The following is a 21,972-nucleotide window of genomic DNA, read 5'->3' as shown; positions in this document are numbered from 1 at the left end:
CCTTTCTTCCTGGGAAAGGAGGGCTTTCTTCAAATTGGTCTTATCAAGAACAGAACACAGAACACTCACCTTTCCAACAGGCTGTTTTGAAAAAAGGAAAAAGAAGACAAAGAGATGAATCAATTATGCTTTTGGAACATGAACCAAAAAAATAATAATCTAAACAACAGTATTCCAACCAAACTGAAGATCTGGGTTCTCACTTGAAATGAGGCTAGTTTTAAGTTTCGGGGAGCCATGGTTAAAAGACCAGGGAGCTATCCACAGAGCTGTGCTGATTTGGGAGCATTTCTGACCATGCCCCTGTGAACCAGAGCTGGCTGACTTCAGCAGAATTGCAGCTGAAGTTGAAAGGCTGATGGCTTGTCGTAGAAGCCAACTAGATGAGGCTCTGATTAAATGGCCAGATAGCTGAAATCCAATTTGCTTTGTCTCTCATCTTAGAGCCTTTGGAGACTCATTCAGCAACACAAGGCTAAAATATGGTGTCTGATTTTCTTTCCTGATGAATGCCTTGGGAATCTCTATTTGTAGAACTGTGGGGGTGGGGGTTTTCAGATAAACTTTGTCTCTGATTAAAAATACAGCTATTTTTCACTCCCAGAGCTTTCCCCCAGGATTTCTGTGAGAAGAGCAGCATCTGGTCTAACTGTAACTCTCGGGCACATCAAGGGAAGTGCTGGAGGATCTTTAAGAAATCCCAGGCCTGATAGTCTCCTCCTGGGAAGCAAATGAATCATCCCAATCTTCCTCTTTTTTTGTTTTGAGTTCATTAACACTGGCAACAAACCAACGTCCATGGTACACAAGCCCTCATGGTAACCCTCCTAACACCAAGAGTTTATCTTCACCCTGTGGTCACTGAGATCCCTACAGCCATCGAGCACATGTGTAACCTACAACCTCCTCCCTATCCCAAGGCTGAAAACAGCTTTCCATGTATTGACTTTGTGAGGCCAGCTAGGTTTGAGTCTACAAAGTGGGGTGACTTTGGGAGAAATCACTTCACTTTTGCTTAGTGCGTTTATTTATTTTCCTCGAATTCTCTTTCTATGGCTCCCTTCAAAGCACTAACCATTTGCAGCCTCCTGTTCTATAATCAATCATTCCCCTGCCCCATATTCCTAAATTAATGTTATCCTCAAGGGAGAGTCCCAGCTGCCCGTTTAGAACATGGTACTAGTCCCTAGGTGAAAGAGAGCTGGTGCAGGACAGGGGATGCGCAGATGCGAGACCAGGATTCAACCTCAACATAGCCTTGGCGATGCCTTACAGCAGCCCACTAAGGCCTGCCACCCAACTTTTATCTCCATTCTATAAGTGGGAGCTCAGTGCTAACCCATTCTCTCTCCCAGATTATGCAACCCACCTACCCTTCTCCAGCTAATTACAGGCTGACTCCTTTTAGTCAATGCTGGGGAAACTCTCTCCAAATCTCAAACTCTGTAGGAACAACCCCCTCCTCTCATCCCGGTCTCCCTGGGGAGCTGGCAATGCCTAGAGAGACTGATCGCCCCGTCACTGCTCTTCCTTGCCTCCTCTCCTGTGCTGAAGAGACTTCTAGCTCTTAAGGTCTTTCATACTAACCCTTCCTCCTGATCTCCTACATGCATGCACACATGCATATGTGCAGGGACACTCACCCATGCACATGCAGAAGCTGATGGGGGGAGTCGAGTAGGGAGAACTATTCTCTTATTGCTCTCTACCTTATCTTTGTTCTTTGGGAATGAGTCTTCTTAATGAACCTAGAGCTCGCTTTTTTTTTCAGGCTGGTGGCCAGCAGCAAGCTCTTTGATTCTCTTTCTCTAACACCCCTAGTGCTGGAGTTACAGATGTGCACAACTGTGGTGTGCCCGCTATGTGCACAACAAAGTGCCTAGCTGTGGTTTATGTGGGTGCCGGGGATCCGAACTCAGGTCCTCATGCTTTTACATGGGTGCTATTACCCAACACCTCGGATCTTCCTCTCTGACAACTTCCTTTTTCAAAGATTTGGGACTCCATTCTGTGTACCTTGACCCTTCTCCATTCTCACCTTCCTGAATTCATCCCTTCAGCTCTGTCTCTAGTTTCACAGCCTTGGGAGCATCATTATCTCTGTGGTGTCAGGGACCACCCACACTGAGTGGCTCCAATATCTAAATAATTAAGTAATTAATCAACTAAATCTACATCCCAGGGTCCATCCCTTGAGTACTTTGCCCCCCCATCATTTTGCTTATTGTTGTCATATCAATAATGGAGCTACTTCATGAGCCCCTGAGCTGGTCTTATCTCCAATATGCATATTGTCTCTTCCTAATTGCATAACACCTTATGAGCCAATGTCTTTGTAGTATGATTGAGCAACTTTTGGGTATATGCCCAGAGTGGTATTGCTGGATCCTGAGGTAAGTTGTTTTCCAATTTTTTGAGAAATCGCCATACTTATTTCCAAAGTGGTTGCACAAGTTTGCATTCCCACCAGCAATGAATGAGTGTGCCCCTTACTCCACATCCTCTCCAGCATAAGCTATCTATCATTAGTGGTTTTGATCTTAGCTGTTCTGACAGGTGTAAGATGGTATCTCAGAGTTGTTTTGATTTGCATTTCCCTGATGGCTAGGATGTTGAACATTTCCTTAAGTGTCTTTCAGCCATTTGAGATTCTTCTGTTGAGAATTCTCTGTTTAGTTCTGTACCCCCATTTTTTAATTGGATTATTTGGAATTTTGGTGTCTAATCTATATTCATAGCAGCATTATTTGTAATAGCCAGAACCTGGAAACAACCCAGATGCCCCTTAACTGAAGAATGGATAAAGAAAATGTGGCACATTTACACATTAGAGTACTACTAAGCAGTAAAAAAAAACAATGACATCTTGAAATTTGCATGCAAATAAATGGAACTAGAAAACACCATTCTGAGTGAGGTAACCCAGACCCCAAAAGATGAATATGGCATGTACTCACTCATAAGTGGATATTAGCTATAAACAAAGGATAGTTCATGATCCTAGAGAAGCTAAGTAACAAGGTTAATCTTAAGAAAAACATATATAGATACACCTGGAAAGTCAAAATAGACAAGATCACCTGCCAAAATTGGGAACATAGGGGTGGGAGGAGAAAGGAGGATGGAAGGCGAAGAGTAGGAGAAAAGGGGAGGGGGCAAGGAGAACTTGAGGGAACAGGATAGTCGAGATGAAGGAAGAACAGAGACAGAGAGCAAGGAAAGAGCTATCTTGATTGAGGGAGCCATTATGGGGCTAGCGAGAAAACTGGCTCTAGAGAAATCCCCAGGAATACTTGTAGATGACTCCAGCTAAGACCCTAAGCAACAGAGGAGATGGGGCCCAAACTGGCCTTGCCCTGTAGTCAGACTGATGAATATCTTAAATATCATCATAGAACCTTCATTTAGCAACTGACAGAAATAGAGTCAGAGACCCACAGCAGAGCACTGGGCTGAGCTCCCGAGTCCAGTTGAAAAGTGGGTGGAGTGAGAATATGAGCAAAGAGGTCAAGACCATGATGGGTGAACCTGAAATAGTCTACCTGAGCTAATGGGAGCTCACCAGCTCCAGCTGGGAAGGAATAAGCATAGAACCAAACTGGTCCTTCTGAGTGTGGGTGTCAGTTTCATGGCTGGAGCAGACTGAGGGGCCACTGGCAGTGGTACCAGGATTTATCCCTACTGCTTGTGCTGGCTTTTTGGGGACCCATTCTCTTGGAATGGATACCTTCCTCAGCCCAGATGTAATAGGGAGGGCCTTGGTCTTTCCCCAAAGCATATCCACTCTCTGAGGAGTGGATATGGGTTGGGGAGGAAGGTGGGGAATGGGAGGAGGGGAGGGAGTGGGAACTTGGGTTGGTATGTATAATGAAAAAAGATAGTTTGTTTTCTTTTTAAAAATAAATAAATAAACAAACACCTTATAAGCCTGTGAGCTTATGCCTTTTCTTCAACTGACTGTGAGAGGTCCCCGCAATCCCAAGGCAATCCTACAACAGAGGCTCCTCACCAGAGGTCAGTCTCCTGATTGCACAGATCCACTCCACACTCAGTCCCCAGTGTCCTCACCAACCACTAATGTTCTTGACTGTAATACCCAGATACTCACGACTGTGGCTCCGCAGGAACTGGATCAGATCACAGTGCTGCAAAGTTTAAAAGCGAGAGAGCAAACATGAGTGCAGTGACCCTCTGGTGGACGTGTTTAGTTCCCAGTGAACAGTAATGGTTCTGCTTGTTTGCAAGAATAAAGAGATACGTACAGAATACGCAGGCTGCCCTGCTGTGCCTTTAGGACCCTAAGGGGGAAAAGAGCAAGTTATTATTTGTGAACTATAGTTTTTAATGAGACAATTTAAAAACTGTAAACACCTCTTCCTTTATTGGAGGTAAAAATGACAGAAGGTGGTTAGGTACTATGCTATCTGGAAGGTCAATTATTTACTCCACTCCTATCAAGGATGTATATTATTTTTGTTTGTATTAAAACTGCAATCCTGCTGGGCAGTGGTGGTGCATGTTTTTTATTCCCAGCACTCGGGAGGCAGAGGCAGGCAGATCTCTGTGAGTTCAAGGTCAGCCTGCTCTACCAGAGCTAGTTCCAGGACAGTTAGGGCTGTGACACAGAGAAACCCTGTCTCAAAAAACAAAACAAAACCGCAATCCCTAGAAGATATTTTTCTAAAGGAGTCTTTTTTAATTATATTTTTCCTTTGTTTCCTAATTATACAAGCAGACTTTCTCTACAGGGTAGAACAAAGGAGATGGATGTATTGAGCATGCAGAGCTAGATTATCTTACAAATCAAGATGCTTAAAATGCAAAAGGCAATAAGCCTCAGTATATATAAAAGAACCAAAGGCAATTGCATAGCAGATAAAATTTACGCAAAAGAAGAGCATACATGCAAAATGACACAAGACTGAGGAACAAAGGAATATAAATAGCTGGGGGGAGAATTTACTATGAGATTACTTCTCTTTGCAATGTCAGACGATACACCCATAAAGTCTCACCAATAATACGTCTGCCCAAGTATGATGGAACAAGGGTGAAACAAATAGAATACCAAAGCGAATGGGGTAAAGTCCATGAGGCCTCAACCCGACTAAAGAATCATAAACAACTGAAGAAAGCTAGGAGTGGGAAAGGTGGTTTTCCCCAGGGAAAGAACACTAAATGAATGTCCAATCTAAATAGTCAGCCCCCAAAACATGCATACAAGTAACATTATACAGACTGAACAGGTTATATTTAAGTATATATGTACATGTATTACATATATGCATATCATATGTATATTGTATGTATTAGGAATATATATTTATTTAATATATGTAATAATATACATTAGGAATATATACATTTATTTGTGCAATAATAATTACAGAACATAGAGATCATAAATTTGAAGGAGAATGAGGAGGAATAGATGAGAGTGGTATGGGAAGACCTTCTGTATATGTGTTTCTTTTATTGGTTAATGAATAAAGTTGCTTTAGGCCAATGGCTTAACAAAATATAGCCAGGCTGGAAGAAATATAGAGAGAGAGAGAGCAGGCGGAGTCAGGGAGATGCCATGTAGCCACCTGCAGGAGCCTGGAGCCCACTGGAACCTTGCCGGTAAGCCACAGCCATGTGGTGATGCACAGATTAATAGAAATGGGTTGATTTAAGATTTAAATGTTAGCCAGAAATATCCTTAAGCTATTGGCCAAACAGTATTGCAAATAATATAGTTTCTGAGTGGGTCAGGGTGGCGGGAAATGAACAAGCAGCCTTCAACAACATGGGAGGATATAAAGAAAGGAAGAGGAAGAAGAAATGTAATTATAATAGAATATCATAAATAAAAAGAAAGAAACAAGTAGCTTAGGTGAGATCAAGAAGAGGTGGCTTCTGGAAAGACATCAGCCCTGGTTCTCTTCCATTTGAGTTTTTTCCCTTGCTTCTCTTGCTGCTTCTTCCCACGATCAGGCTCCTCATTGACCATGGTTTTTAATGTATTTACTAGAACGTTCATTTCAGGAAAAAAATGCACTACATACTCAAACTCAAAAATTCCCTTGGGCACTTGCCCCTCCCAGATGCTTAATCAGAAATGTCAGTATAGCCAGCTTCTGTTCTAAATGACAACTGAGTTACCTGTCTGACCATCCATGACCTATCCATTACCCATCTATCAACCATCCATCATTTATCCATCACCCATCCATCACCCATCCATCATCTATCCATCACCCATCCATCATCTATCCATCACCCATCCATCACCCATCCATCATCTATCCATCACCCATCCATCATCTATTTAGCAATACATTTATTTAACCATCCAATAGCAGTTCAATGTCCTATGAACGCTGAGGTGGCCTGTAGTATGCTTCTGATTTAACCAGAACTATGTGCTGAACTTTATTCTACCCAGTGAAGAAATCACTAAGAGTCTTAGAGTCTTGGCCGCCTTTCAAGTTAGGACAGAAAACAGGAAAGACTGCACAGTCACTCATACAGAGAAACAGGCTTAGGGTGATATGGAAAGTAGGAGCTACATTTTGCAGACGGTCAGAAGTAGGAAGAGTTTATCCTGAAATAGAGAGAGCTTAAGAGTGACTCCAGGAGCCAGAGAGATGGCACAGAGGTTAGGAGCACTTGCTGCTCTTGCCGAGGACCCAGGTTCAGTTCCCAGCACCCATGTGTAACTTCAGTTCTGGAGTATCCAAGACCTCTTCTGACCTCCACAGTCTCCTGCATGCACATGGTGCACAGACACACACTCACTCAGACAGACAGACAGATACACACACACACACACACACACACACACACACACACACTAAGATAAATGTTATGAGTACCTCCAAGCAAGTTCTTGACAAAAGGTAAGAACCAAGAACCTGAGACAAAGGAAGGCCACACCCAATTCAGACCAGTCGAGCCAAGCACAAGACTGAAGAAGATATGGAACACCTTCATTACAACCCTAGGACTTGGAAAAGAGGTGAATCTGGAGCAGAGAAGACTGGCCCACATGTCAGCTGTTCCCCTACATGCCGTAATGCATATAGTGGAGTAACCTTTACAAATAATTGTTTTATTCTCCCATCGAGTCTTTTGGCCAAGAAACCATCTGCAAGCTTTACTCTGCTAGATCCCAAGTTCAAGAATTCTTCAGTGCCTAAAACAAGACAAGTGTTTCATGCACTCTTTACGGTGCTGTCTGGGTTCCCTCCACGTAGCAGGGGCTGGGGTATTTAGTTCTACCCTGGCTCTGCTTGAGAGGGGAGAGACATTGACTCATCAATCACACGAGAAGCAGTGAAACAGATGTAGGTCTGCGTGGGGAGGAGGCAAGCTTGGCTCTGTCTGGGGATGCTTCCAGAGATGACATTTCTCTTGTAATGGAACCAGTGTGGTAGTTACATTTCCAAATCACTCTAGAGTCCAAATAAAGACTAAACAGGCAGCAAGAGTGGCTCCGGCAAACTCTATCTGCCAGCCTGCTTTGCGTGCTGCAGCTCTGTCAAGAGACCTCTATGAAACAAAGGCAAGCCCATGCCTATTACAAAGGCTTGGGTGATAAATCACGGTAAGAGTGACTATCTGTGCTGCACTTACAGTTCCCAGTGTTTGCTCTTGATTGTCTGATTGTCTGATCCCCACAGTACATTTTCAGCTAGGGCAGGGACATGTCATCTTCATCTTAATAATAGACTGAGAAACACAGTGACTGGCTTCTCGAGCCCAGTGCTTCTGTCTTGAAGTTCTGCATCCTCTCCATTGGGTATACCAGAAACCATTACACATCGGTCAGTTCCCACATATACTCACTCTCGGTCCAGGAGGGCCTTGAGACCCTGGTCTTCCAGTCTCACCTTTCAAGCCTTGAGAGAGCTGAAAACAGGAACACACAAGTGTAGTTTCTACATTTTCTGTGCATGGAGGCTAATAAAAATAAATTTTATTTTACATGTGGCGGCATTTTGCCTGAATCTGTAGACAGAGACTGTGTGCCTATAGCATCCACAGAGGCAGGATGGCATTGGATCCCCTAGAACTGTAGTTACAGATGGCTGTGAGCCATCATACCGGTGCTGAGAACTGAACCCAGATCCTCTGCAAGAGCAGCCAGTGTTCTTAGCCACTGAGCCATCTCTCCAGCACTAAGAGTTCTGAGTTTAAATGAGATGTTATACTTCTCCAAAGTTGTTTTTAGAAGAACAACCGGACAGAAGCACGTATCTCTGTCAGAGTGCTTGCCTGAAATCTCTGAGTTCCACCCTCAGCGGCAGAAATAACAATGATGATAATGAATAATAAATTAGTTAAAAATAAAAGATAGCAGCTTATTCAAATCAAGTAAATTCCTTGCTATTAACACAAGCCATCAACTCTTAACCACTGGTGAACATCCACTTCCCCCTTGTCCCCTTTATTTAGTGGCATACAGTGCTCTGACGCTGGCTGCAAACTTAAATCTACATTAGTCATAAGCTGGGATTGATGATAAAGAGAAGGCACACAAAGATTATACAAAAACCTTTATCTATACAGATCAAATAATAAGGGCCAGAGAGATGACTCCGAGGTTAAGAGCACCTGCTATTCTTACAGAGGAGCTGGGTTTCATTCCTGGAAACAACATGGTCTCTCACACCTATCTATAACTCCAGTTCCAAAGGATCCAGTGCCCTCTTTGGTCGTCCAAAAACACCAGGCACATACATGCACACATGCATGTAAACACTCATATATGTAAAATAAAAATAAATGAATATATGTGTTTGTTTTGCCATTTTGCAATGTGTTTGTTTTTGTTGATGAGATTATATTATATTCCCTTAGAAGCCTGTCTATTTTCTAATGAGAGACAGAAAGAGAGTGGACCTGATGGAGAGCATGTAGGAAGGAATTGGGAGGAGTAGAGGGAAAGTGTAATCGGGATATATTATATGAAAAATCTATTTTCAATAAAATAAAAATAAATAGTTTGAAATCAAATAATGAAAATAACTTCTCACATATAAGCTGGTACATGAGTGTTTATTCCCCAAATGCAAAGGATGGAGATGTATTAGCAAACAAGATGCAGCCTAACGCCAAGGGCCTGCTGAACTACATCTCTTCCACACCCAGAGTGACAGTGACTTTGCACTCAGACTTTAAAAGGATGCTGGTCTCAGCCATTTGTACACAGTCCTCTACTCTGCATTACTAATCAGAACACTTCAGTATCTCCCTCCCCTCCTTAAAACAATACTCCATCCGGCCACCTTGTGGATAATGGCATCATCAGGCAGCCCTCTAGGACACTGGTAAGATATCAGTTTCAATCCCGATAGGCTGCAATGCACTAGTATTTCTCCAACAACCAACCACCCTAGGATCCATGTAGAGCTAAAAATCAAAGAATCATAGACCTCCAAAGCCAGAAGTGACCCTGTGTGCCACTAGGTTCAGTTCTGATATTCTGGAAATAGAGGCCTTACGAGGGTGTGCCAAAGGTCACTGGCTAGCTAGTGGCTTTCAAGATGCTCTTGGAATGAATCAACAATCCACATTTACTATCACAGTAAGAAAGCTGGGGTCTATAAAAGAAAAAAATATTTATTCCATCTGGAATAACAGGCCACTTACAGTCAGTCCCTTGAATCCTTTGGGTCCAGGTCCCCCAGGACTTCCAGGATCTCCAGAGTCACCCTGATTAAGATAGATCAAGATATTAAAATCTTTGCTATGAAAGAATGGAAAAATTCTCTCCGATCAATATTTAAACTGATCTTGTAATCATTATATAATGAAGGCTAATACGGCAAAAAATGAATCTTGACATGAACTCAGATCTAAACAATTGGTCAGATATAATTGGTCAGTTAGATATTCTTAAGACTATTTTCATTACTCTAATAACTCAAGTATTTATACATAAGTATCAATTTAATAATCATCCAGTTGCTAAAAACAACCAGAGAATATACTAGAAAACATGAAGTATTGACTAACTAAAGTATTAAGGAATAAATAACTTCCTAGTTCTATGAGTTACTCCTAAAAAAAGTTAAAGGTTAAAAAAGTTAATCTTGGAGTAAGGAGATGTCACAGCTGGTAAAAGTGCTACTGGCAAAAGACTGAGGACCTAAGCTCACTCATCTGGAATCCATGTTAAAATAGCCAGATGTAGTGGTGCACATCTGTAATGCTACCCCTCCTGTGGCAACACCCTTCCCTCTGCATACACTACATGTTTTAAGTTTAAGAATGTATTTAACAGTTGTGACAGTATGCACTAGACTTGCTCAAACTCACACCAGGACAGAAACCCAGCATAGAGTAGACAGGAAGTCCCACCTCTAGCTGAGGAGCTATTGGCAATCAATAGCTTTTGAGAGGTGGAGGGTCCATTTTCTCTACGGGTGTCACTGGAGGTAGGCTGACCCTGCTCCACTGGAAGGCCACCATCCAAGTTATACTTTTATACATATTATACTCTTCTACATAGTATACAGTTATATGTGTATACTGGACAGCACAGACTGTACTTATGGGATTTTTAAATGGGGGAGGGGCGAAGTTTGGTGGGTATGAAAGGGGAATGGATTTATAAGACATTGGGGGAGGGATAAATATTATCAAGATATACTATAAAAAAATTCTCGAAGAACTAAAAAAAAGAAAAAAGAACTTAAGATGTAAAAATAAATCAAAACCACAAAGGTTCATTTAAAGAAAATCAATCTGACTTTGGTAGTAGTTATTTATTAATATGTTCATTTCATATCAATCAATAAGTTGTTATATTTCTCCCTTTGTTAATAAATCAGAAAATTGATCCTCTGTAATGAGAACTCTTCTTCTGAGAGTTATTTGTGTCATCTCTTCCTAAACTCTCATCGCCCCAGCGAAGAACACTTTCAGATGTTCTGAACGCTGCCTGTTCTCCTGGAGTTGGTTCATTAGATATTCTACTTTAGACCCAGACTTCTTATCTTGATTGGGGCAGAGTCGGTCTAGGGTTTGGGAAATCGGAGTACAGAGCCCTAGCATACACAGCTGTACAGAGGGCGGCTCCTATTAAATTACAGGCACGTCTGGCTCTACAGCACATAGACAGATTATCTAATAGACAATGAGGAATTTGAAAGATGTTAAACAAAAAGACACTATAATTAGTGAGAGGACCAAGCAGACACCATAACAGGCTGCTCAATCCTCTCTCAGAGATCAGGCCTCAGTTTCGGTTTCTAACCAGGCAGTTACTGGAAGAGTCATGAACAAAGAACAATCCCCAACAGCCCCAACAAGGAGGAGGCCTGGTACATGTAGTACCAGGCTAGGCTTGAACCACAGACAGCAGCTCAAAGACAAGGCCTGGGACTTGTCCAAGCCTGTTCCAAAATGGAAAACTGTAGTCCTGACCAGCCTCTGGCTAGCCCTGGAAAATTAGAATGCAATAATATGATTGACACTTGCTTAAGCCAATCATATCTAAAATGACTTAACTGCCCTAGGACCGCCCCTTCTGCTGTGCTTAAAAGGAGCCCACCCGTCCTTCTGAGGTCTTCTACCATCTTGTCTCTGTATGTGGCAACACCCTAGCATGCTGGGATAATAAACGCTCTTACTGACTGCATACGTATATGGTGCTATGGGACTTCTCCAGGACCCTAACAATTAGACTATACTTCGGGAGTAAAATATCTTGTGGGCATGATATTTGGGGTTGACTGACAGAAGATGGAAACAGGACACCACAGAGGAGAATGGTGGGATTCTCATGTGAGAGGAACCAAAATCAAAATAATGCTGGATTAATAACAATAACTAAGGTGGTGAATGAGATCACCAAACCAGAGAACTAATCCAGAGAGGTTGCCAGGAAGTTAAAGGTTCAAGGTAGAGATAGGAGCATTGGGATGGAAGTAGGTGGGACACCAGACAACAAAGGGTAGGATGTGATCTTTTCCAACATAAAGACTCACAGGGATTAAGCCATCCTTTCCTAGTGAAGCCCAGAGGAAGCCACAGACCAGCATCCCACTCCTCCCCACCTCCCCCTACACTCTGACCTGTGGTTCATCTCATTTCTCGAGAAGGCCATAGCAATGGCAAACGAAGAAATTCTTATGCACCTCACCTTCTGCCCTGGATCCCCAGGGAATCCCGTTGGGCCCTGTAATTGTTAGCAGAGAACATAGTAAGTCAACAGACCACTCCCCTACACCATCACTTTTCAGTGTATTTAAGTTTGATTTATCAATTGAGAAAATAATTGTTTTGCATAGCTACCTTAACTCCTTTTCGCCCTGTCTGGCCATAGCCCGGGATGCCATGATCTCCCTGTAAGCAATAGGTAAATTTCAGTTTCTCCAAAGTCGTCTCAATGGGAAGATGTGGTGTTAGGAAACACGAGTTATGGATGGCAGGGAGGAAGGGGTTTCACTTCCTGTTATCTTTTTCTTCCCCTGTACTGGGGATTGAACCCAGAGCCTCGGGTATGCTAGGAAAAGGTCCTACCTCTGAGCTTCAGCCCAGCCCTCTCACCTCCTGCTGCAAACCCTCTGACTTTTTGGCTAGCTCCACTCTACAGCCACTGCAGGAGGCAGAAGCACAGCCTCGCTGAATCTGGACATTCACCAGCTTCTTACTTGAAAAATTAAAAGTTGATCCCAAAGAAATATGACTGGGGAATTTACCCAGAGACTTATAAATAGGGCTGGAGAAGTGGCTCAGTGGTTAAGAGCACTGGCTGCTCTTGCATAGGACCTTGGTTTGATTCCCAGCACTTATATGGTAGCTCACAACCATCTTTAACTCCAGCTCCAGGGATCGGATGCCTTCTGGCCTCCGCAGGTACCAGGCATGTATGTGGTATGCAGACATATATACAGACACTCACGCTAATACATAAAATTAAAATAAATCTTTTTTAAAAAGAGTTATAAATGGCCAATAGATGTTGGCATGGACCGCACGGTGACCATGTCTGCTTGACAAAGTTCTAGCATTTTGACATTGTAGATCACAATTCTCCAGCATCCTTTTACTTTCATTTGTAATGATTCTCTCTGTGTGTTATGGGAGTTCCCTTACGCCTTTTCCTTTGGAAATTTTGTGCAGCCTTCTGTGGAGGATGAGGATTTAAACAATAGCAGGCTCTTTAAGCAAAAATCCCCGCCATCATGGACCCACACAGCATGATAAGTACACACAAGAATCCCCGTTGGGTACACTCCTGCCCCACGCTACCCCTTCCCCTCACACCTCAACCCCTCTGACCCCCCATTCCCCTTTACCCCCCAATACACCAAGAATAGAGAAGTTAAAGATTTACTGATTGGACACACCTGGTTCCCGAGGAGGAACGCACACTAGCAAGGGAAACAATGGGCCCAAATCCAGAGCCTGAGGCCAGTAAGGGCAACAGTTTAGTTAACAAGTATAGGGGAATCAGAATGGCATGGTATAAGGGGAAAAGAGTGAGCTATCAGGACCCTCCCTTTGGGGAACCCATGAGGGGAACAGGCCGTATAGTAAGACTAAGACACAGAGGCAGCAACTAGGGAACAGCTCAGTGCTGATGACGCTACACGGGCAAGCACTGCATCATGTCCCCTGAGGAATGAAAACTGCTCTTAGGAATTGTTTCTCAGGATTTGGTGTCTGATAGCTCCTGACCAGGGGGGCTGAGACTGGGCAGGAGGAAGCAGAAGAGGGTGCCTAGTGGGGTTACTGCACTTTGGAGGACAATAGGCATTTAGATTCTTGCTGACCTTACAGCTCTTTTGCCTCAAGAAAAATACTGTGGTAAAGTCTGTGCCTTCAGTCTTGCTGCGGCTAAACTACTGTGCAGTTACAGAGTATCGAAAGATGCAGCCTTTTCTCAGTAAGGCAGCAGCCATCCTGATCCACCCTCAGGTCACCCCAGTCTCCTTCCTCCAACAGCTCCACACCTCCTCTCTGGGACCTGAACCCCTACTGGAGCCAGACTCCAGCAATGTCAGTGGGGAAATAAGTTCATTCTCATTGGTAACCAAAAAACTGAATTTGAAACAATTAATGAGTTACCATTTTTAGCAATGGTAAAGAGGAAAAAGAAAAGGTTACAATAGCCATTGTTGGTGTGGAGTCTCTAAAACAGCCAGGCTCCTACACATAACTCATGGGTCCATATAATGTTTGAATCTTTCTAAGAGTATTTGACAATATATTTTAAAGCCCTAATTAAATATGTACTTATCTGACCTAGCTATGAAAATTCTAGAACTTTCTATACAGACATTAATTATGGCACTAGGAATGTAGCTCAGTGGTAGAACCCTGAGCACACATGAAAACCAGGATTCTATCCCCAGACCGCAGACCCCATACTCTTCCAAAAGAAATCATTGGTGTGTTATTTACGACAGCAAAGAAAACAGAAATGAATTTAATATTTAATAATAAGAGATCTGTTGAAAGCACAGCCTGTGCCCTAGCCGAGTTCCATGACTGGTCCTCGACAAGCCAATAAAAAGAGACAGATTAATAGCGACAAGCACAGGAGACTTAATCACTGAGGCTACACTGGGAAGGGGGGTGAAAGCGGCCCCTTTCATGGGATATTTTGAAACTACTGAAGTGCCGTTGAGGGAACACAGTGGCCTGGGAAAGAGTTGCTGGCAGGAGGGGAAACTGAGCAATGCAGTTTTTCTCTGTGCTCCGTCTAGGATGCTAAAGGTGAACATCTCAAAATGCCCAAATGTGGCAATGTTTCCTTCCAGGCTTCCCATCTTCAGGCCTACAAAACTTAAATTCCCCCTTTTCTTTTGTAAATCCCATCAATCAAGAATAAGACCACGGTTTAAAGTCAAATTTGACAAGAAATGTCAGCATTGAGGGCATGTTGCTGTGGGGTTTCTGGAGGGGTGTTAAGGTCCTTCCAGCTGTGGCCTGGTGTGTGGCTTCCTCCTAAGGGAGGGAGTTTGCTTTCCATGCTGAGCACAGTATCCCCAAGTATAGTTTATTTTTTCTACAGTTGAACTCTGTTGTAGATTTATGTAAAAATACATTCTCTTTTGGAAAATAAAGGTTTTCATGTCTTGTAAAAAAAAAAGAGAGAGAAAAAAATAAAGTCAAATTTGAAGCAAGCTTTAATTAAATACTGGCCAGTTGGATGGACTCTGGCCAGGTCCGTACCCAGGTTCTCAGGAAATGGCCCAGAATTAAGTACGGCAAGGGCTTAAGAAAGAAAATCCACAATTCACTCAATTTCCATCAGGTCCAATCAGGGATAAGCACACACCCTGACGTACTTCCTTCCTGTGTACCTCCTGCCCACATGTGATCAAGCCCAACCAGGGCAGAAGATTCAAACAAACTTGTTTAGGGGATTGAAGGCCTCCCAGAAACAACAGCCTCCAGCACTGCAGGAACTGTCTGCCCTCGGGCAAGGAGCTTGTAGCCCGGAGGCATTCTTGTTTCACGGGTCTCTAAGGCATAGTAATTAAAACTTAAAAATGCAACTTGGACTCTCCCACTTTCTAGTTTTGAGTATGTGTGTTTTCAAACCAAATCACAAACAGATGGGCCCCTTTTTGTTTTGAAACAGGGTCTCATGTAGCCTTGTAGTTTGTGTAACATCTTACATGTTCAACCATGCTGTCATTTGTAGCAGGATTTCCTTTTTATTTTTAAGCCTGACTAGTATTCCATCAGATAGATACACCACCATGTTTTTACCCATTCATTCACAAATGGGAACTTGGGTTGACCTAATTTCTTGGCTATACTTGGTACATTTTCTTCCATTTAATATCTACATACAATTGCATAACTAACATAAAATAACTCTCCCTCTATTGGCCGTGACCATACTCAGATTTTGGCTCAGTAGAGCAGCTAGTCCTGAGTGCCAGCCTTTACAACCAGTGGCCGTTTCTTGGCCTGTTCCTCTGCTTCTTGTCACCCTAGGGTTTTACAAGGGGAGAAAGATGGGCTGTTTTGTTTCTTAACCAAAATGGACAGACCAGCCATGCTGGTTGTTAAAGTCCCTGTTCTCGCTCACCTGATACTCCCTCTGCCTTCACCTCATCTCCTCTAACCATCTACACACACACACACATAGACATATACACACCTACGCAACAAAAAGGCCAGGTGCACAGCAAGGCAGCCACAGATGGAGAACAGCCTAACATCTTCCTAACCCCAGGTGCTAGAGCCCATGCTGCCCCCATTTCCCCTTGCTCCAGAGCCAAGTCCAGAAAGCTCATACCTGTTCTCCTCGCTGTCCAGGGGGCCCAGCTGGTCCCGGGCCTCCAGGAACTCCAAGCTCCCCCTAGGAAAAGGGGAGAGAAAACATTCAGGAAGGCGAGTCAAACAAGCCCCAGGTAGTTCTATCCACTAAGTAAAGGGACACAAGGTCCTCAGTTAGCAGCCAGCACTCAGAAGGGCTAGGGTGGAAGACATACTCCAGTCTACCCAGAGGATAGCAGAACCTACCCAGCACTGCCCAGGGCTGAGCTCTGAGGACTTTTAAAGGCTGTAGAGTATTCCACTGTATATACACACCACAATGTTCCCTGCTTTCTTAGTCAAAAGACTGAAGATAAAGGAAGGACAGAACGCTCACTCCAGAGAAGCTGACTCATTTGCTGTTGTATTTACTCATACAATAATTGTTTATTACCCTGGAACAATGAATGACCCCATTTGACAAGGGTAGTCCTGCCCTCACTAAGCACGGTGTGGTTAGAAAGAGAAAGAACAAGACGGACAATTGTAACCCTGTGTGTTGAAGCACAGAAGAGCAGCAGAGAGACCTGAGGGTCCGGGGAGGCTTCCTGATGAGAGACAAAGAAGCTGGGCCCAAAGAACATTGTGTGGACTGAGGAAGGAGCAAGGGATCCTAAGAGTGACTGGGGAGGGGAAAGGGATCAACTCTGGAGAGGGGGGAAGGGGTGGAGGGGACTGGAAAGACCTGAGCCAAGGAACCTTGGAATGAAATAGGGAAAAGTACAACAGGCTTTGTAAGCTTCTTCCCCTGGCCCAGGGTTGACGGCCAAATAACACTGTAAGTAAGCTGAAGGTGTAAAATAAGACAGCAGGTGTACATGTATATATATCGAAATGACTGCCACAATCACGTCGGCTAACACTTCTCACACCACCGCTTGTTAGCACTCTTCCATTTGAGTTTGGGTTTTTCTTTCTTGTTGATGTGTATGTGTACGTTCAGAACTTTCTGTGTGCATGTGTGTGAACACTGAGGTCAGCATCAGGTGCCTTTCCCAGCTGTTCTCCACTTTATTTTGTGAGACAGGCTCTCTCAGGGAACCTGGAAAGCACCAATTCAGCCAGATTGGCTGGACAGCATCTCTGTGCCAGAGTTGGCAGGATTTTTTTTTTTGCAGTATTCTAGATGATCAGACTCAGGTCCCATGTTATACAGCAAGTGCCCTTTACCAATTGAGCTACCGCTCCCACCCTGCCTTGTTAGCAGGAAAGCTTGAAGAGCTGACCAACGGAAAAATGACTCCATAGAAAAAGAAACCTTAGGTCCTGGGCTCAAATATGAAAGTATTTTGAGGCCTTGACAAGAGGGCAGTGAACCCAGCAGGGCTCCTCTGTAGCCACACAGACCCCAGGGCCTGAAGGACGAAAGCAGAAGAGTGGGGTGCACATGAGGCCAGCTGCTGACTCTTGTCCATCTCCACCACAGCTACCTTAGCCATGGTGAGCCTGGGGGAGACCGAAAGAGGACACGAAAATAAGTTCAGATCAATCCACTCGTCTCAGCCAACAAACGCATTACTGCTCAGGGAATATGGGAACTGAAGAGATTCTCAGCAGTGCTTTGTGATAGGCAGGTAGCTCTCTCCTTGTAATAGGGGCAGCTTCCTAGAGACAGGTGAACGGTAAGGAAGTCTCCACCCAGAGATGGGAGAGAACCCACTGGCAGCATGCAGGTGGTTGAGCATGGTGCTTGGGTTAAGTCACCACGTGAAAAATTTTCATACAGTTACGGAGGAAATGTAGCTGCCTTAGGTTCCTCTCATTTGAAACCAATGAGAAATAATGTTTACCTTTCTCCCCCAAAATCCAGGTCTTCCAATGCTCCCTCTAGGTCCTGCTGGCCCAGGAGAACCCTGAAAGTAAAGAGAAAGAGAGATGCAAAAGCCTCCGCTGTGGCAATTCCTGGAAACCCAGTAAGAACAAGGCACTCATATCATTCCCATCGTCCCTGAAGGTCTCCTAACAGAAAAAGCTGCGAGCCAGGGGAGGGAGGGTAACCTAAGGAATGGGCCACGGCTCTGCATCCACCAGGGATTCATTGGTCCACGGGGGACTTTAGGAGGTGGGGGAGGGGACTAATGGCTTCTTTAACTCAGTGGGCACACTCTTTCCAAGTGAGGAGAAATTCCCTGTAACATGTCTCTGCCACATGCACATCACATAGAACTACGGACATGCCCATCATGGAGTACAGGGCACATTTCATTTCTCAATCTAAAACAGGCCCTGAGCATCCTTCACCAGCCTGCTAGGAAGATACGGTTGAGCACATAGGGGCATCCTGAGCTCTTCCTGGCAGTTCTGAAGAACTGATAAAATCAAGTGCTCCATACAACCCCCCTCCCACCATCCAAACTCTCATTCCTCACTGGGAAGCTCATTCACATGCTGAATTCAAAAACTGGGCTTAAGAACCAAACATTGTGTAAGCACAGATCTCTGTGCAGTCAAATGTCTGTAGAGACAGATACGAGGCAGAGAGAAAATCTTAAAGTGCGAGAAGAATGTTCATTCGGAGTGGACATGCTCAGCATGTGGTAGCATTTTTAAGTCTACCAAATCTTCCTTGAGCTGAGGGAGTGAATCTGTGCTTTCAGAGTTAAAAAATCACCAAAGGAGAAAGAAAAGTGAGCCAGCGAGGTATAAAGGATCTTAGCCGGGCTAAAAATGTATCTGTAGTAGCTCAGAAAATGAAACAAACCTTCCACAGATGATGTAAAACACGCGACACACTAAGGCATTTTGCAGTAAGAGCAAACCAAAGATCAGGAGTCATTGTCCCTAGAGTCACTCACCTGAAGTCCCTGGTACCCTTGACTTCCTTTTTCTCCTTTCTCACCTCGGTTTCCACTGGACCCCTTTTTGTGGTGACAACAAACATACACAATGTCAATGAAACTCGCTCTCACAGTGAACACCCCGTGGAGGCAGAGCGATGGTTTGCCCTCCAAGAAGCCTTACTGATTTGAGAGAAGGCTTTTTTAGGAGAATAACTGGGAACAGGTCCAGACACAGTGGCACAGATCTTATTAAGGGATCCCCTGCCTGGGCATAAGAGTCTCATCCTTCTTCTACAGGGAGAAATAAAAATAGATCAAAAGGGGAATGAATAAACCTATAGAGATCCACACAACCAAACATATCTATTTGATGGTTCGCTGGACCAAAGTGTTTTCTCAATGTGTAAAATACAGGCACTGGTTGTTTCAAGTTGGCACTAAAGAACACCTGGTGTCAAGCTTCTGCTAGCTGAACCAAAGTTTCTCTCTCTGCCATGTTTTATCTGTAGGTCTCACAGAGTCTCTTATGTATTAGAAGTAAAATGGCCCTTGCCTATCAGGAAGTCACTGAGTGAGCCTCAAGTCACTAGTGTCAAAGGATCCCAGAGCCCCTGAAATGACTGCCATCCACACCCAACCCCCAAAACACCTGGGCAAATCTAGATTGATCCCATGGTTACTCAACCTGGAGAATGTACTAGACCTCAGAATTACTCAAGAAAATCTAAATTAGTTTAGTTTTAACCTGGAAATTTCTAGAAGAAAAATGAGACCCTTGAAAAGCCTTAAAATAGGCATTTCTACACAGACTCTTTCAGACAAGTCTGTGTTTAAAATAAGCTCAACACAGAGTGCACTCCACAGGGACTCAGTACACAGGTGTGGCAAAGCCATCCTCGGGGGATGATGTGACTTCTTCCGGGCAGCCAGGAGGACAAGGGAGAAGCCTAATGGCATTTGGGGTGCTGATGGCAACCCAGTGTATAATAATAACAATAATAACAATATCTTATCGAGCTGTTAATTACTCATTCTTACTAGTACCTGGGCACAATAAAGGCGAGCACAGGCCGCAAGTTTCCCCTCCAGGCTCATATTAATGAGCTGCAAGTGGTGGAGCAAATTTGATGGAACAAAATAAGAAATCAGAATCATCTCCCTCAATGGGAAATGCACAAGGTGATGGCTGCAGATTGAACTTTTACCAGCTGAATATATTTATTTTTAATTGTGTGTGTGTGTATGTGTGTGTGTGTGTGCGCGCGCGCGCGCGCGCGCGCACGCGCGTGTGCACTGAGGACAGGTGCTCGGGGAGCCCAGAAGAAGGTATCAGATTCCTTGGAACTGCAGTTATAGGCTATTGTAAGCCACTCTAACTGGGTGCTGGACATTAAACTCCAGTCTTTGGCAAGGTATTATGTGCTCTTAACCACAAAGCCATCTTTTCTCTCCGTCTGTTGTGTGTTTTTATACTGAGCTACCTGCCTCCTTCCCACCAGAATGTCTCCACACCATTTGCCCACATTTATGAAATACCCAGCATACCTGTGGGCCTTGTAGTCCTTCCGGTCCCTGTGCACCTTGAGGCCCCAGGTCTCCTGCTTCCCCCTAATGAAAACGCGTTTTCAGTGTTAAGATTTTCTCTGCAGGTTCTTGATAGATCATGCGGTTCGTCTGCCCTTACACTGCCTGGGATCTAATTTTCCCAACTGTCAGGAATAAACTCAAACATGTGCCTAATTTTCATAAAGATGGGGTAGAAAGGACAATTGACTCAAAGAAACTGTAGTAGGTAGTTTCAATGAGAATGACCCACATATGCTCATATATTTGAATGCTTGGTTCCCACATTATGGAACTGTTTGGGAAGGATTAGGAGGTGTGGCCATGTTGGAAGAGGTGTGTCACTGGGGGTGGGCTTTGAAGTATGGGTCTCACTCTCTCTCTCTGCCTGCCACCTTAGGATCAGGATGACACTCTTAGCTACTGCTCAAATACCATGCTCCGTGCCACAATGGTCATGGACCAACCTCATGAAACTATAAGACTTGCTTACAAGTCTCCAATTAAACGATTCCTTCCATAAGCTGTGTTGATTATGGTGCCTCTTCATAGCAATAGAACAGTAACTGAGACATAAATTTTCTTTGAAAATGCCATGGGGATACCAAATACTTTGCATACTAATTAAAAACAGGTTTAAAAGAAGAAAAACATGGAAGGAATGCCTGGAATATGTAGCTAATAATAATAGGTGGATAAAAGATAAGAAGAAGTGAGAATTTCACTTTCTGCCTGCTGCTTCCCTATGTGCATGACTGTGAACCACAGGTGGGACGTCTGGGATGGTGTATGCTCTGCTTGTTTGTCACAAGGTGTTTTATGAGGGAGGCTGTGCCTTAGTCAGGCCTGTCCCGTCTCAGGAAGCTGACTGGATAGCTGCTTGTGCTTCCCACTTGTCACTGGGGGCTGTGGCCAGGGCTGGACATCCTTACAACATCCTGTCAAACGCTAGTTAGCCAGTACCATCTACACAGAAGAAATGTCCTCAGGCCCCTAACACTGAGGACAGGAAGAAGAAAACTTACCGAGGGACCCTGGAGTCCCCTCCGGCCTTCCATTCCCTGGAACACCAAAGGCAAGGCATCAGTCAGTATCCAGACAGACAAAGGATCCCTGAGGTAAACCCATCTCTCCCATTCCCAAGCATAGAGGGTTTCCTGGGGACCTTGGCAGGGCATTTAGGGGATAGATGGTAAGCCACTGTAAATGTCACTGCAGCCTTGCCCCAGTCTAATTGCCTCTGACGATTACCAAGTGGACTATTTGGAGGTCTGGATCACCCCAAAGAGACTGTTCGCTCTCCATGCAAAACCATGAAATGCTGTGTGCTGAGCGCAGGACAGAGTGGAATTTCTAG

At 44.1% G+C, this 21,972-nt stretch overlaps 1 protein-coding gene across 1 annotated transcript in view; it reads right to left on the bottom strand.

Moving 5' to 3' along the window:
• Col6a5 (collagen type VI alpha 5 chain) overlaps window positions 1-21,972 on the bottom strand; it is a 95,042-nt gene that overhangs the window by 33,516 nt on the left and 39,554 nt on the right. The window contains exons 20-31 of the mRNA XM_075964790.1: window positions 21,641-21,676; window positions 20,598-20,660; window positions 19,068-19,130; window positions 18,063-18,125; window positions 16,253-16,315; window positions 12,286-12,336; window positions 12,134-12,169; window positions 9,637-9,699; window positions 7,831-7,893; window positions 4,263-4,298; window positions 4,109-4,145; window positions 70-81 (exon numbers count right to left, since the gene is read on the bottom strand). Of these exons, the coding sequence (XP_075820905.1) occupies window positions 70-81; window positions 4,109-4,145; window positions 4,263-4,298; window positions 7,831-7,893; window positions 9,637-9,699; window positions 12,134-12,169; window positions 12,286-12,336; window positions 16,253-16,315; window positions 18,063-18,125; window positions 19,068-19,130; window positions 20,598-20,660; window positions 21,641-21,676 (586 nt within the window). The remainder of the gene's footprint in view (window positions 1-69; window positions 82-4,108; window positions 4,146-4,262; window positions 4,299-7,830; window positions 7,894-9,636; window positions 9,700-12,133; window positions 12,170-12,285; window positions 12,337-16,252; window positions 16,316-18,062; window positions 18,126-19,067; window positions 19,131-20,597; window positions 20,661-21,640; window positions 21,677-21,972) is intronic.

The sequence above is a fragment of the Microtus pennsylvanicus genome, chromosome 3 (assembly GCF_037038515.1).
Source record: "Microtus pennsylvanicus isolate mMicPen1 chromosome 3, mMicPen1.hap1, whole genome shotgun sequence".
Taxonomy (NCBI): Eukaryota; Metazoa; Chordata; class Mammalia; order Rodentia; family Cricetidae; genus Microtus; species Microtus pennsylvanicus.
The sequence above is the reverse complement of the archived record's forward strand: the minus strand, read 5'-3'. Positions and strand labels throughout refer to the sequence as shown.